At 38.4% G+C, this 12216-nt stretch overlaps 1 protein-coding gene across 2 annotated transcripts in view; it reads left to right on the top strand.

The window, feature by feature from the left end:
* Nucleotides 1–10806, top strand: part of COL19A1 (collagen type XIX alpha 1 chain) — a 181385-nt gene extending 170579 nt beyond the window's left edge. The window contains exons 47-51 of one of the 2 annotated variants that reach the window (XM_065681451.1): nucleotides 178–348; nucleotides 1207–1273; nucleotides 3099–3254; nucleotides 10321–10398; nucleotides 10594–10806. In XM_065681451.1, coding sequence (XP_065537523.1) covers nucleotides 178–348; nucleotides 1207–1273; nucleotides 3099–3254; nucleotides 10321–10398; nucleotides 10594–10730 — 609 coding nt within the window. In that variant the 3' untranslated portion in view covers nucleotides 10731–10806. Of the gene's footprint in view, nucleotides 1–177; nucleotides 349–1206; nucleotides 1274–3098; nucleotides 3255–4096; nucleotides 5164–10320; nucleotides 10399–10593 lie in introns of those variants that run through there. The other variant, XM_065681452.1, reaches the window with a different exon arrangement.
* The last annotated feature ends 1410 nt before the right edge of the window (nucleotides 10807–12216 follow it).

Below are 12216 nucleotides of genomic sequence, written 5' to 3'. Positions count from 1 at the left end.
ACAAAACAAAATATTACTTGCTGTGTTTTCAGAAACAAGGGTTATCCTGTAAAATAAGCTTCCTTGTATTACTCCCTAAAAACTGTTTCTAAACAGGGAGGAATTTTCTCTTTGGTGGCTTTTCTCAGTTTTTTCCACTGTGTGAAATGATTTTTTTTCTGCTTTTATTTTACACAGGGAGATCAGGGTATTCCAGGAGACAGAGGTCCACAAGGTGAACGAGGGAAACCTGGCCCACCAGGAGAAAAGGGGGATGTGGGTCCTGTTGGGCCCCCAGGAGATAGAGGCTATCCAGGATCACCAGGCCATCAAGGTCCCCCAGGTTCTCCAGGACCCCCAGGGTTTCCAGTAAGTAAATACAAGTTTTCCCTGATTGTCACTGAATTCAGATGATGTGAAGGTAGCATGTGCTGAGCAGTGGAAATTCAAACAAGAAATACAACAGTATTAGAAAAACTAAGATATATCTTTAAACTTTAATTGTTTATTTCTTTGGCTCCTGAAAAATCAATATAGTTACTTAATACCATTAATTTTCAAGTTTTTCATAAGCTTAAGAGCTCAAGTTTGTCTTTGCAACTGAGACAGGAAATGAGGCAAACAAAAATGATTGTTAATTAAAGAAAAATCAACATTTAAAAAGTCAGCAAAATACTGCATGTCAGTTGGAGATATCTTGGTTTGTCCCCATGTGTGCGCAGACACATATCCATGTTATGAGTCCTTTTTGCCCTCAGTCAGATAGGATAAAGCTCTAAAAAACTTTTCCAGGGAAGTTATTGGTCCTGTGATGCAGTTCTAGTTAGTCAGCTGTGCCTCAAAGCAGCTAGTCCTTAGAGGGTGTGAGAAGCTGGCAAATGCTATGGCAAAGGCAAGTATAGCATAGTGGTGTCCGTGGACACCCTTGCTGTCTAACGAAAATTAATTTTGCTACACATAACATGCTGATAATCTTGACAGTTTGGAAGTGCCTCTTCCACTACATGGTATTAGTAGTCTTTATAGAATTATAATGTATTCGCAATACAGTGACCTTAGCAGTTCAGTAAATAACACAAACACATTCAAATATTTAACTTTTGGTAAAAGCTTTGCATTTTAAATCATACTTTCTGCCTTTTTTTTGTTATTATTATTCTTGTATCATTATAAAGTGCCCTCTGTGTATTTCTTCTGATACATATCACCTTTTCTTTTCCTCATCAGGTTGATACAGTTTCTCTTGAAGAAATAAAAAAATACATCAAACAAGAAGTTCTTAAGGTTTTTGAAGGTAAGAAAATGAAGTATTATACACCTAAACATAAATCTTAAATTCCCTTCTAAATGTTTTACATCCCTACAGCCTTTATATGCATTTCTTTACATGTCATGTAACTTACATTGCGTTTGGCAGCTGCTTTGTTGCTGTAGCTATGTTTAATTGTTGTTTAAGTCTACTCAATATAACTCTGTTCAAAGTTATAAATTACAGTACCTGTTAACAAAGTATTTAATTCTGTAGAAGATTAGCATGGATAGTTTGTTCCAAATCATAATAGCAAACATATGTATCATTTTAGATACATGTATGTATCATATACTGCTGCAGATACATAGGTATCTACAATGTATCATTAAGACACTGAAGATTTATTAAAGAGGAGACAATAGAAAGATCTAATTATTTTGGCCACTTAGTGGATGACTATCCAAATGAGAGAAAGGCTTGACAGCTTTCAGTCATGCAGGTCTAAACTGCTGTGCATTTTCAGCAAATATCCCTACTGTGCTCCAAAGCTCCCTTGCGGACCACCATCTTCTGGCACAATTTTAGGCAAGTACCAGATTAAGTCATGGCCTTTTTACTACGTAATCTTTCTGAGGTCTGTCCTTACTCTGAAAAGGAGGTACGTTTCTTCCCCAGTGTTTTCTCAGTCAGGGTTGAAAAGCTATGACTCAGGTAGGTGTCTGAAACGAGCTTCTGCTCCAGCATCTCTTAACAGTAGTTTCTCTTCCATTGCAAAATGCATTTCTTATGTCTGAAATATGCTTAGATATTTAGTCTTTATTATTTGTGGATACAAAACCTTATATCTTCCAGGGATAAAAGAAATCATGTAAAGCTTGAGACTTTTTAAACTGCTCAGGCAGTTTTTCACTTTCGAACAAGGCTATTGTTTTGTGTATTTACACCTTTCCCCAGACTGCTACCCCTTAGGAGTTCAACCTACTATGTATTCCAAAGCATTTTGTTGGCTCTTCTTCCCATTCAAATGGAATGGTAACAAGTAGTTAGTCTATTCATAAAAATAAAATATTAAACAGTGTCCTGCCTACAGGGAACATTGGCTTTTGTCTTTACAGCTGTTCTATTTTCTACACCTCATTAGTGATCCCGCAGATCTTCTGTCTTTGTTTCACTTTGCCTATTTTCTATCAACTTTTATTTTTTGTTTGATGCCCACTCCTGAAACTCCACCACATTAAATAGCTGCTAAATTGTGAAATACTTAGTTAGGTTTTTTAATCCAGTATAAATGAGACAGATTCAAGGTTAATGCCTGTTTTGTCTACCTCTGAGGAACACTGAAATGTTGAAAAGTGCACTTTATTCCACCTGTTTAAACAGTTCATGCTGAAATCTCTGCAATTAATAATGTTTGCTGAGCACTTACATGGATTTTTTTGCAACTTTTTCAAGGATTCAGCATATTCCAAGTACTTGGAATTTGCCGTATTTAAACTCTAATTTGCAATTTACTGTGAGTTACAAACATACAAGGTAGCCCTTCGTAGGGGTGTTAAATACTAATTATTCTGTGTTCGTGTATTTTAAGTACTTCCATGAGTCGGAAGTTATTTGAAATATTGGAATACATCAGTAAAAGAGAATAGTAATAGACACTTTAGTACAAGTTCATTCAGATCATTTCAAAGGGTCAAGACTCAAACATGAGTCTAGAGGTGGAACTGAAGGCCTCTACTTATAGGAACACTTAATACCTTGACATTTAGAAGGATTAAACATTTTACCTGGAGCTTTGGGGTTCATTTATTTTCCCATACTTTGCAAGCAGATTTCTTAACCACTTTTTTTGTGTCCTTTGTTAATGAAGAGAGGATGGCTCAGTTTGTATCCCAACTGAAGCTGCCTGCTGCAATGCTTGCCTCACAAGCACATGGAAAACCAGGGCCCCCAGGAAAGGATGGGTTACCAGGGCCACCAGGAAAGGACGGTTTGCCAGGGCCACCAGGAGAACGTGGAATTCAAGGTAGGAATTAAAAAAACAAATGTTCCTATGAAGTGTATATTGAAATCTTTATACACTTGCTGATGATTATTAAATAAGGCAGGATTACCCATCTAGCTTCCTAATGATTAACTTTTGAAACTGTACTTATGTTTTTCCAGATTAGATCTAAATATTAACCCATAGTAAATGTGTGGATTTTACCGATTAAAAATGCCTAATCAGTGCATTTTTTTCTAATAAGTGATGCACTTAATTACTGACAGATATCTAAAGCTGACAGGTATCTAGACTACTGTATCAGTTTTGGGCTGGTTTTTTTTTTTCCTCAAAAAATCTTTAACAAGAAATAAAAGCTGCCAGCACTCTAGCATAACTATTTAGATCTTTTTCCATATTGAGAGACCATCTTATTTAAGAAACAAAATTTGATCTCCAAGTCAGAGTGCTCTCAGCAATGATGCTGAGACAACACTGGGGAGGAAGAACTGAAGACAAATATTCTTTAAGAAACAGTGAAAAAATAAATATTACCACATTAATTCTTCTTACAGTGAAGTAACCTGTTCTCATAAATCAGTTTCAGAGTAATGAGCTTTTCTCTATACCCCAAACGGTAACTTGTACATTGCATTTGAACAGTGAAACTCTTGTTTCACTGAATTGTCTTTTAGTGCAAAATTCACTTCAAGGAATCCAGGCTTATTGTACCTGTGACCTACTGTAGAGTCAGCCTCTCAGAGATTAAAAGGAAGAGAACAGAATAAGAGGAAAAAAGGATTTACCGATTAATAATATTTTGTGGGTGGGTAATATTTAATTTGCAGTTTATCTGTAGGTAGTTCTTTATTATCTTTTGTTAGTTTGGTCTGCTCTGGAGTCAGAGCAAGGCAGACTGGAATGAAGAACATGAGAGTAAAGCTGAAGATGTGTGGATCCTAAAGCTATAAGAAGAATAAAGAATTACTAACACTGATAAGCGCAAACCCCTGAGAGAAGCTTGAAAAATGTGATGAGCTCAGAATGAGAAGAACAAGAATAAAGGATCAAGGAAAACAGTAAAAGGCTTAGAATCTTGCAACACTGACTTCTTCATTACATAAATATTCAGATTACTGTAAATGGTCAACTTCCATGTCAGTGCCAGGTTGTTCAATGATGATGTATGTGGTGGATAGTCCAAGATGCTTCTGGAAAGCGGAACTTTGTACTAGGCTTCATTTCCAGCTAGTCAGCATCAAGAGTAAAGGTGATAGCTATGCTTGAAAAAAAAAAAATAAATAAAGCTGCTTTTTCATGCCTTATGCTTAAGTAAAAGTAGTGCCCATGTATGTAGGATTTCCATTTATTTTACTGATATGCTCAATACTCTTTTTGATTAGTAAAAGGTGACCTAAGTGAGAAGCATTTACTTCTCTGATACATCAAAAGATATCTGAAATTATACTTCCAAGGAAAGAAAACTGAATATTTGTCTTGCCTCCTTTTTACACTCCAAGTAAGAGATAGTCCTGTGAGAGAAGCACACTTACAGATGTCCTTCATGCCTTTCACAGTTTTGCCTGTGAGTGTTACTGCTTTGTGCCAACAGTAAAAGAAATTCAAGTCTCTGAGCAGGTCAGAAAGTATCCTTCTATATTCCAGCTTATATTCAGCCATACACAAAGATGTAGCAGACAAGACAGCTTGGAGAAGCATGTTACATGCATGTGTGGCTGAGATCATCAAGGTAGCATGCTGTGTGCACATATGTCCAAGTCATAATACAGATTTAGTGTTGGCTGACAGATAATCCTTATTATTTCTCGCTTCAGTGTAGCCCAGATTGCCAACTGCAGAGTTATGGTGATTGCAGTAATACACTTCTGGACTGGTAATGTGAAACAGTCGCTTGTCCCATATAGCCAGTGAAAAGAAGTAGATAGTTTTGGAGAGCAATTAACAGGACCTCTGTGAATGCCCCCAGTGCCTGTTTGTGATGCTGCACGCTGAGCAGAGAGACTGCTAGAGCCAGCCAGTGAGAAAGGCAGGTGTCACTGTGCACCTGAAGAGGTGCTTAACTTCACTTTCAGCTTAGCAGTTCCTCCATACACCTTCAGTTTGGTGCCAGTTCCCCCAGGAACTGATCTGGTATCACCTGGCTGGATTCCACAAGAGCCTCCTTCTGCACAGCAAAACAATAGGTAGGGGTCAAGCCCAGAGGCAGAAAACATAAGTACTAACTTTTGGAAGTGTAGCTGTTGCCTTCAGAAATTCTATTTTAGGAATTGCTGGGCTCTTGGGTGTAAAGTCGTTAATTTCTGATAAAGCTCAGGACTGTTACCTCTGGCCTTCAGCAAGATGTGTTCTAAGGTACTTCCTAGTGGTTCAGGTGCAAATAATTTTTATTTCATAGGATGGTCTCAATAAAAGTATAGCATGCAAACGAAAAACAACAAAGAATTACAACTTGAATTACAAAACATACAGTTGGTATTTAGACATACTTTATATAATAGTGATTGGAAGATTTTTATATATATTTCTTCATTTTTAATAAAATAGCCTATGACACGTACATCAGCAAGCTGATACTGTGAGGCAGTGTCGTCAGTGAAATGTGCACCATCTGTTTAAGGGGGAGCAGAGGAATTTGTTTAATCTGTATCAGTTTTAAAGGATGCTATTGTTTCATAGAGAAACAGGAAGTTTATTTCAACACTATAGACAAGCTATAGCAATGTCATCCATTTGCAAGTATTCAGTCAGCTTGTCATGTGTTAGAGGATCTAGATCTATTAACTCCATTGACTTGAATTTTAAAAACTAGAATAGTAAGTGAAATTTTGTAATCCAGAGATCTTTTATGTTAATGTGACTGTTGATTTTTTTCTCAATAGAGAAAGTAAGATTTCATCTAGTTAAACTTCAATATTTCTATCAAATAAAGGAAACTAGTGTTTTGTAGGTCTTCATAACTCATGGTAGCCTGAAGGAATGAGCTCAGGAAAAAATATGTCAAGCGATGAATACTGAAAGTACTTTATTTTCATTGCTAATCTGTTGTAAAACTTTAATCTCTTATTTTAGTCTCATTAATTTTGTATGGTGGGAGCATGTGGAGTGGAGTATGATGACAGCTTGGCTGATGTCAGGAGCCCACTGTAGTAGATGTTGCTCAGACACAATCAGTCTTCTGAAATAGCTGCACCGGTTTCAAGCATCACCTCCTGTAAAATATTCTTTGCTGAGGAGGGTGAAGTTAACCTGTTTCACTTTGATTTGAAACCCAGCTACCACCTCTTAGCTGGGAGAGCTATAACACACAGAAGGAATGCAGAATATGGAGGCTGGATTACAGGGCTTGCTTTTAGCACACTTCCTGTTCCTTTTTATTTGTTTGTTTTTATGAATGCAGAGTATTTGCACAGTAAAACACAGCAGATAAACTTCTGTCTCATCGTACCTTGTCATGATAAGGTGTTTGCCTCATTTGTATTAAAGAACCACAGATTTCTCTATATACTTGGCATGCTAGTTTCAGGTGCTGCGTTATTGATACAGTGAATGGAAGAGGGTCTCCGTGATATCAGTGGAATACCTTTTTAATTTTAAGTTTAATTTTAAATTTAATTTTAAGTTTAATTTTAAATTTAATTTTAATTTTAAGTTTAATCGAGAGAACTTTTTATCTCCAAGTTCATAGACATTAACTTCTGTACTGTGTTCAGCTCTGGGGCCCCAACCATAAGAAGGATGTGGACCTGTTGGAGTGAATCCAGAGGAGTCCACAAAGATGATCACAGGGCTGGAGCACCTCTCCTATGGGGACAGGCTGAGAGAAGTTGTGATTGTTCAGCCTGGAGAAGAGAAGGCTCCAGGGAGACCTTAGAGCAAGCTTCCAGTGCTTAAAATATCTGCAAATAATCTGGAGAGGGACTTTTTACACGGGCATGTTGTGACAGGACAAGGAATGACTTTAAAGTGGAAGAGAGGAGATTTAGATTAGATATCAGGAAGAAGTTCTTTACTGTGGGGGTGGTGAGACACTGGCACAGGTTGCCCAGAGAAACTGTGGCTTGCACCATCCCTGGAAGTGATGGGCTAGACAGAACTTTGAGCAACCTGGTCTAGTGGAAGGTGCTCCTTCCCATGGCAGAGGTTTTGGAACTAGATGATCTTTAGGGTCCCTTCCAACCCAAACCATTCCATGGTTTCCATGTAGAGCTGAGGATGTTGTGGTAGTGATGTTTCTGACTGTGATGTTTACAGAAAGCACCAAACTGAGATCTGTATTTTAGCTATCACCATTCATCTGTGAGCAAAATAAAGCTTTTCCATTTAAACACATACTTGCTACATACTGCTGCTGTTTGCTGTACTACCCACACTGGGTACATATTTACATACCAAAAATTTTGGGTTGCAGAAATCACACCAAAGCTTCTGGGACCCAAGTGAAAGACTTTGCTAAAACAGTTACCTTTTGGATTAAACAGGTACCTCTTACTGGAATTGTAATTCTACCAGTAAAAATAGACAATATCTTATATGTGCCTTTACATTAAAAACCATTAAAGTCTAAATCTGTTTTACATGTACAGTAATATTTTCCATTGACTGTGTATGAGTTTGTCACTTAGAGCCCAGAGAGGTGATATTATCCTCCAGAAGTATAATCATAGCCCTGTTTCTGAGCAAAAGATACCTCATTAAAAATCAAATATTTTCCTGCCAGATTTACACATTACATTGTTCAGATCATTTACATATAAGCCTGTTTACTAGCTTACACCCTGTTAAATAAAGCATTATATTTAGTTTAAGATATCTGGGAATATTTGTATTAAACTTATCATCACAACTACAAACTACACCTTTGCATGTGTATTCAGATACAGCCAGTAATTGTTTAGACTACCTTGAATCATGTATTTTTATTGTCAGGCTGCCCTTTTCCAATTGTAGTGGGTTTTTTCCGTATTGTCTTGAATTCCAGTGTTGTTTACAAAATCTTTCAGTCTTCTCTCAGCCTCCCTTCAATTATGATGTCTCAGATACCTACAGTAATGATTATCATGGAGATTGTAAATGTGATATCTCTTGAATGTGATTTCTTTCTTTTCCGCATAACTAAAGAAAAGCAAAACAAATGGTTAGTGGCTGCACTACTTTTAAAAATTGCAATTAACTGGGTTTGTAGTGAGAAATGTACTGTAACTACCTAATGTAAATTAAGAAACATATATAATAAATAGTAAATGTAATAGATCCTGTGGTTGTATGATTGGGCTTCTCAAACATTAGCAACTACTGCTTGTGTGCTACACAAGATTCTTAGAGCAAACCAACTTAATGTAGTTATAAATACTACTGTGGTCATCAAAGAGCAAAATCAAGATTCACAATTGAACACATACGCCTGCATATTCCCTTTTCTGAGTCTTTATAGCTTGTGTGCACATATGCCTTGTACAATTCTGCTTAACACAATTCAGTGACCAGAATGCATGATTACTTGATTTTCATTTCTCTGTGAGCTTTTTGTTATGTGATGCATGCCATTCTGCATGTGTTTTCTAATGGTTTTGCTTCACTTTAATTTCCTTGTTGGGGTCCTGAGAAAAGGGTAAGATAATTGATGTTCTGTTTTGAAACCTAGAATGATTGCAATAGAAAATAAGACTTTCTACCGAAGTGTATAATGAGCTTGTGTTTAACAGAAAGTTTGCATATTCAGTGTACCATTCCAACTGCATTGTGGCTGTTGTAACAACCCTGAATTAGTACCCATGCTCTTATAATAGTTTCCTTCCGGATTGTCCTGTAAAGTACCAGTGTTGCAACAAACCGCAGTACAAGGCAACCTTTGCCATCCATCTGCCAGTGCCCATTAATCTTCAGAAGTCATCAGGTAGATTGATCCACTATGCTGGGTGTTCAGCCATGGCTCTTTTAATCAAACTAAGTTACAGCTCTTTACGAAAGGAAGTTTATTGTATGGCATACATGACATTGGAAATATATTGGTCTCTGATGCAGAACAAGTTTAATTCCAAATGTCACCAGGAGTTGGCAAATTAGCCTTCAACATGTATCACCTTACAGGCCAACATCTGAGGTGTTGGGAGGAAAGAGGGTTTCCTTATAAACCCTTTTAAAGTAAGGGATTGTGGAAATACCTTCATCCCCTGTCCTGTGTAAATGGCATGGTCTAAACAGAAGACGGACATTTCTAGATGTATTCTTAACTTGAAATCTTAAGGAAATGGTTACAGTGATGGCCACCAGTGTTTTGCTCTAAAGCAGCCAGAGTGTTTTCAACCAATACAGTGTTTTACGAACAGTTTAAGGAAAAAGAAACAGGGGTTGGATATGAGTTGCAGCATCTAAGAAGAGGAAAGCTGTTTAGATAAATACAGAGCTATGGCCTATGAAGAAAATGGACTGAAATATTCATAGTATAATTAGTAACCACCCTTTGTTAGCAATACACAGCTACTTGGTTCAAAGTAGGCCTTTCATACTAGAACCCTAAGTCTGCACAAGCTCAGTCCGTCTGATGGCAGCTGTGTAACACTGGAGGGTGAGCAGGTCTTCTTTTGCCTAAGGGGAAATATCTAAGCATACAACTATCAGTGTACTTTCTAAAAAGCGCAGACACAAAGATTTATATAGAGTGGAAAGGGCAAAGTCTTGCACAGTTTGTGGGCTAGCAGAGAAGGGCTGGTCAGAATCCAGATGGCCTTTGAGTTGGTGCTTTCCTCACTTTGTCAAACAGGTAACACTGGAGCAGAATCCACATTTTGTTCTTTATTAAAGAAACTTCAAGAATGTAACTTAAAATCTGTGGGAAAGATCTGGCCAGTGAACACAGTGAGGGTCCTCTGGCAGAGGGTGCAGTGGTCACTGCTAGCAAAGATCATATTTTCCAGAAGGAACTTACAAGGGTTGTCTTGGAAAAAAAAAATACCAATATCAGAAAAAAAAGTGAGCATGTGTTTTCCCAGTGACATTTGTCTTGATAATTTCCTGGCACCATGATATATGGCAGATCACTGTTTATAATAAGAGGATTCTCTTATTTTCATATCTTTATTCTGTGTAGGTTATAGAGGACAGAAAGGGGAAAGAGGTGAGCCTGGAATTGGACTGCTCGGTAACCCTGGACCACCCGGCCCTGCAGGTACAAGTCTCCAGATTTATTTCTGCTGTTGTTGTTTATGAACGACTGGGTTTTTCTCCTGGTTTTCACGCTCGGTTGTGGCGTGAAGTCACACCCACCTGCCTTGTCGCGGATGAGCTGGCATGCAGCGATGAAATGTAGGGCACTGCACATGCTCTGGCAAGGACTCTGCTAATTCTGACTTTGTTTTGCCAGCTACTGGCCTGCCTGGCCCACCAGGAACGCCAGGCTTACCCGGACCACAGGGGCCAGCCGGACCCAACGGGAGATGCAATCCAGCAGATTGCTATTACCACATATCACAGACTCGGTCACGCACCGGTGGGAAATAAACACTTCTTCCCTAAACACTTGGATTCACAGTCACTTTTCACTCCTCTTAATGAGTTAATTTAATCTTTGGAGATATTTGGTGCATTTTATCTTTTTTTTTTGCTCGACACTGCGTGGTATATGGATAATTTATAAGGCACAGAATTGAGCCTTTTTCTCTGTTATTTGCAGTTTCATAATTATGAAATTATGACAGATATTTTCCAGCATGCATTCCATGTGTTTTGTTTCTCATATTTATTTTGCTTAGAGGAGAAAATAGGCCTAAATAATTTTTGTAAGCCTCTTTCTTCAAAGAAAGGGTATTTTATTGTAACTTAACACAGATGTATGCCTCAGTATGTAAGCTGGCTTTGTTTTCTTGCTGGTGGTGAAGTTTAAGTGCAAAAATGCATTTCTGAAGTTTCAAAGCATACACGTTCATGGCAAATGCAGGACCTGAGCTGAAGCACTGGGAACTCTGTACAGGCTAAACGTCCATGTCCCTTGAAGAGGCTCCAGCACACCTTCTGAACCAGGTCTGTGTCATGCACCACCAACACTACCCATCGTTTCAGTCACTTCCTAGATGTCAAAGAAGGAAACGGAGACGTTTATGATCTCTCTAATCCCATCCCTTTCAGACTGACTGTAAAATTGTCAGGTGTAGCCCTAAGAAGCATCACTCCTGGCTGGATGTGGTCCAACAGAGGGCTGTGGGTACACAGTGAGACAGTCAAAAGAAGGAACTTCACAAGCCTCTGATCTTACTGGTGGCACAGTTTTCCTCCTGCAATAATAGTGTGCCAAAATAAGCTTGAGAGGAACATGGAAACAGTAGACCGCAAAACTCACAGGTCCTAATATCTGGCTGCAGAAAATAACTGGAGTTCAGGAGAAAGTTGGAGAAAATGCAAAACCCCTGGAAAAGTGCTACAGAGAACACAACTGTGTGCAGTTTGCAGACACCAGTAAATCCTACAGGCCCAGATGTCCGTGAAGAAGAAAACAACAAAGTGTAAATCAAGTCCTGTAGGGCTCAAATGGTTGAGCAAAAGAAAGGATGGAGAAAACTGATCACGCAGAGGCTGATTCTGAAAAGGACAGAGGAGGGTTGGTTAAAGTTTCACTCCTGATTATTAGGATTAGTCCTTTGGAAGTTGGTACAGCGCAATAAGAAGGGAAGGTGCTATTGCGAGAACATGGACACCTATAATCCAAAACCTCAAAAGTTCATACGCAAGCACTACTGAGGGCTCTTGCCCCATCATCGGGCAGCCAGTCATTCTCTCCCATGTCAGGCAGGGAGGTGGTTTTGGTGACTTCATGCTGTGCTGCCAGGGAAGTGTTTCCAAAGTGGAAATGCTGAGTTCCAGAGAAGCTGTAGTGAGACATGAATCTGGCTGACTTCTGAGTTTTGCTTTAAAACAGTTAGAAATGACTGGTGGCTGTCTTTACAAAAGAAAGAAAAGGAAAAAAAGGAACACATTGTCATTTATTCTGAAC

Source organism: Lathamus discolor, chromosome 5, assembly GCF_037157495.1.
Source record: "Lathamus discolor isolate bLatDis1 chromosome 5, bLatDis1.hap1, whole genome shotgun sequence".
Classification (NCBI taxonomy): Eukaryota; Metazoa; Chordata; class Aves; order Psittaciformes; family Psittacidae; genus Lathamus; species Lathamus discolor.
This window is presented reverse-complemented; position numbering and strand designations above follow the sequence as displayed.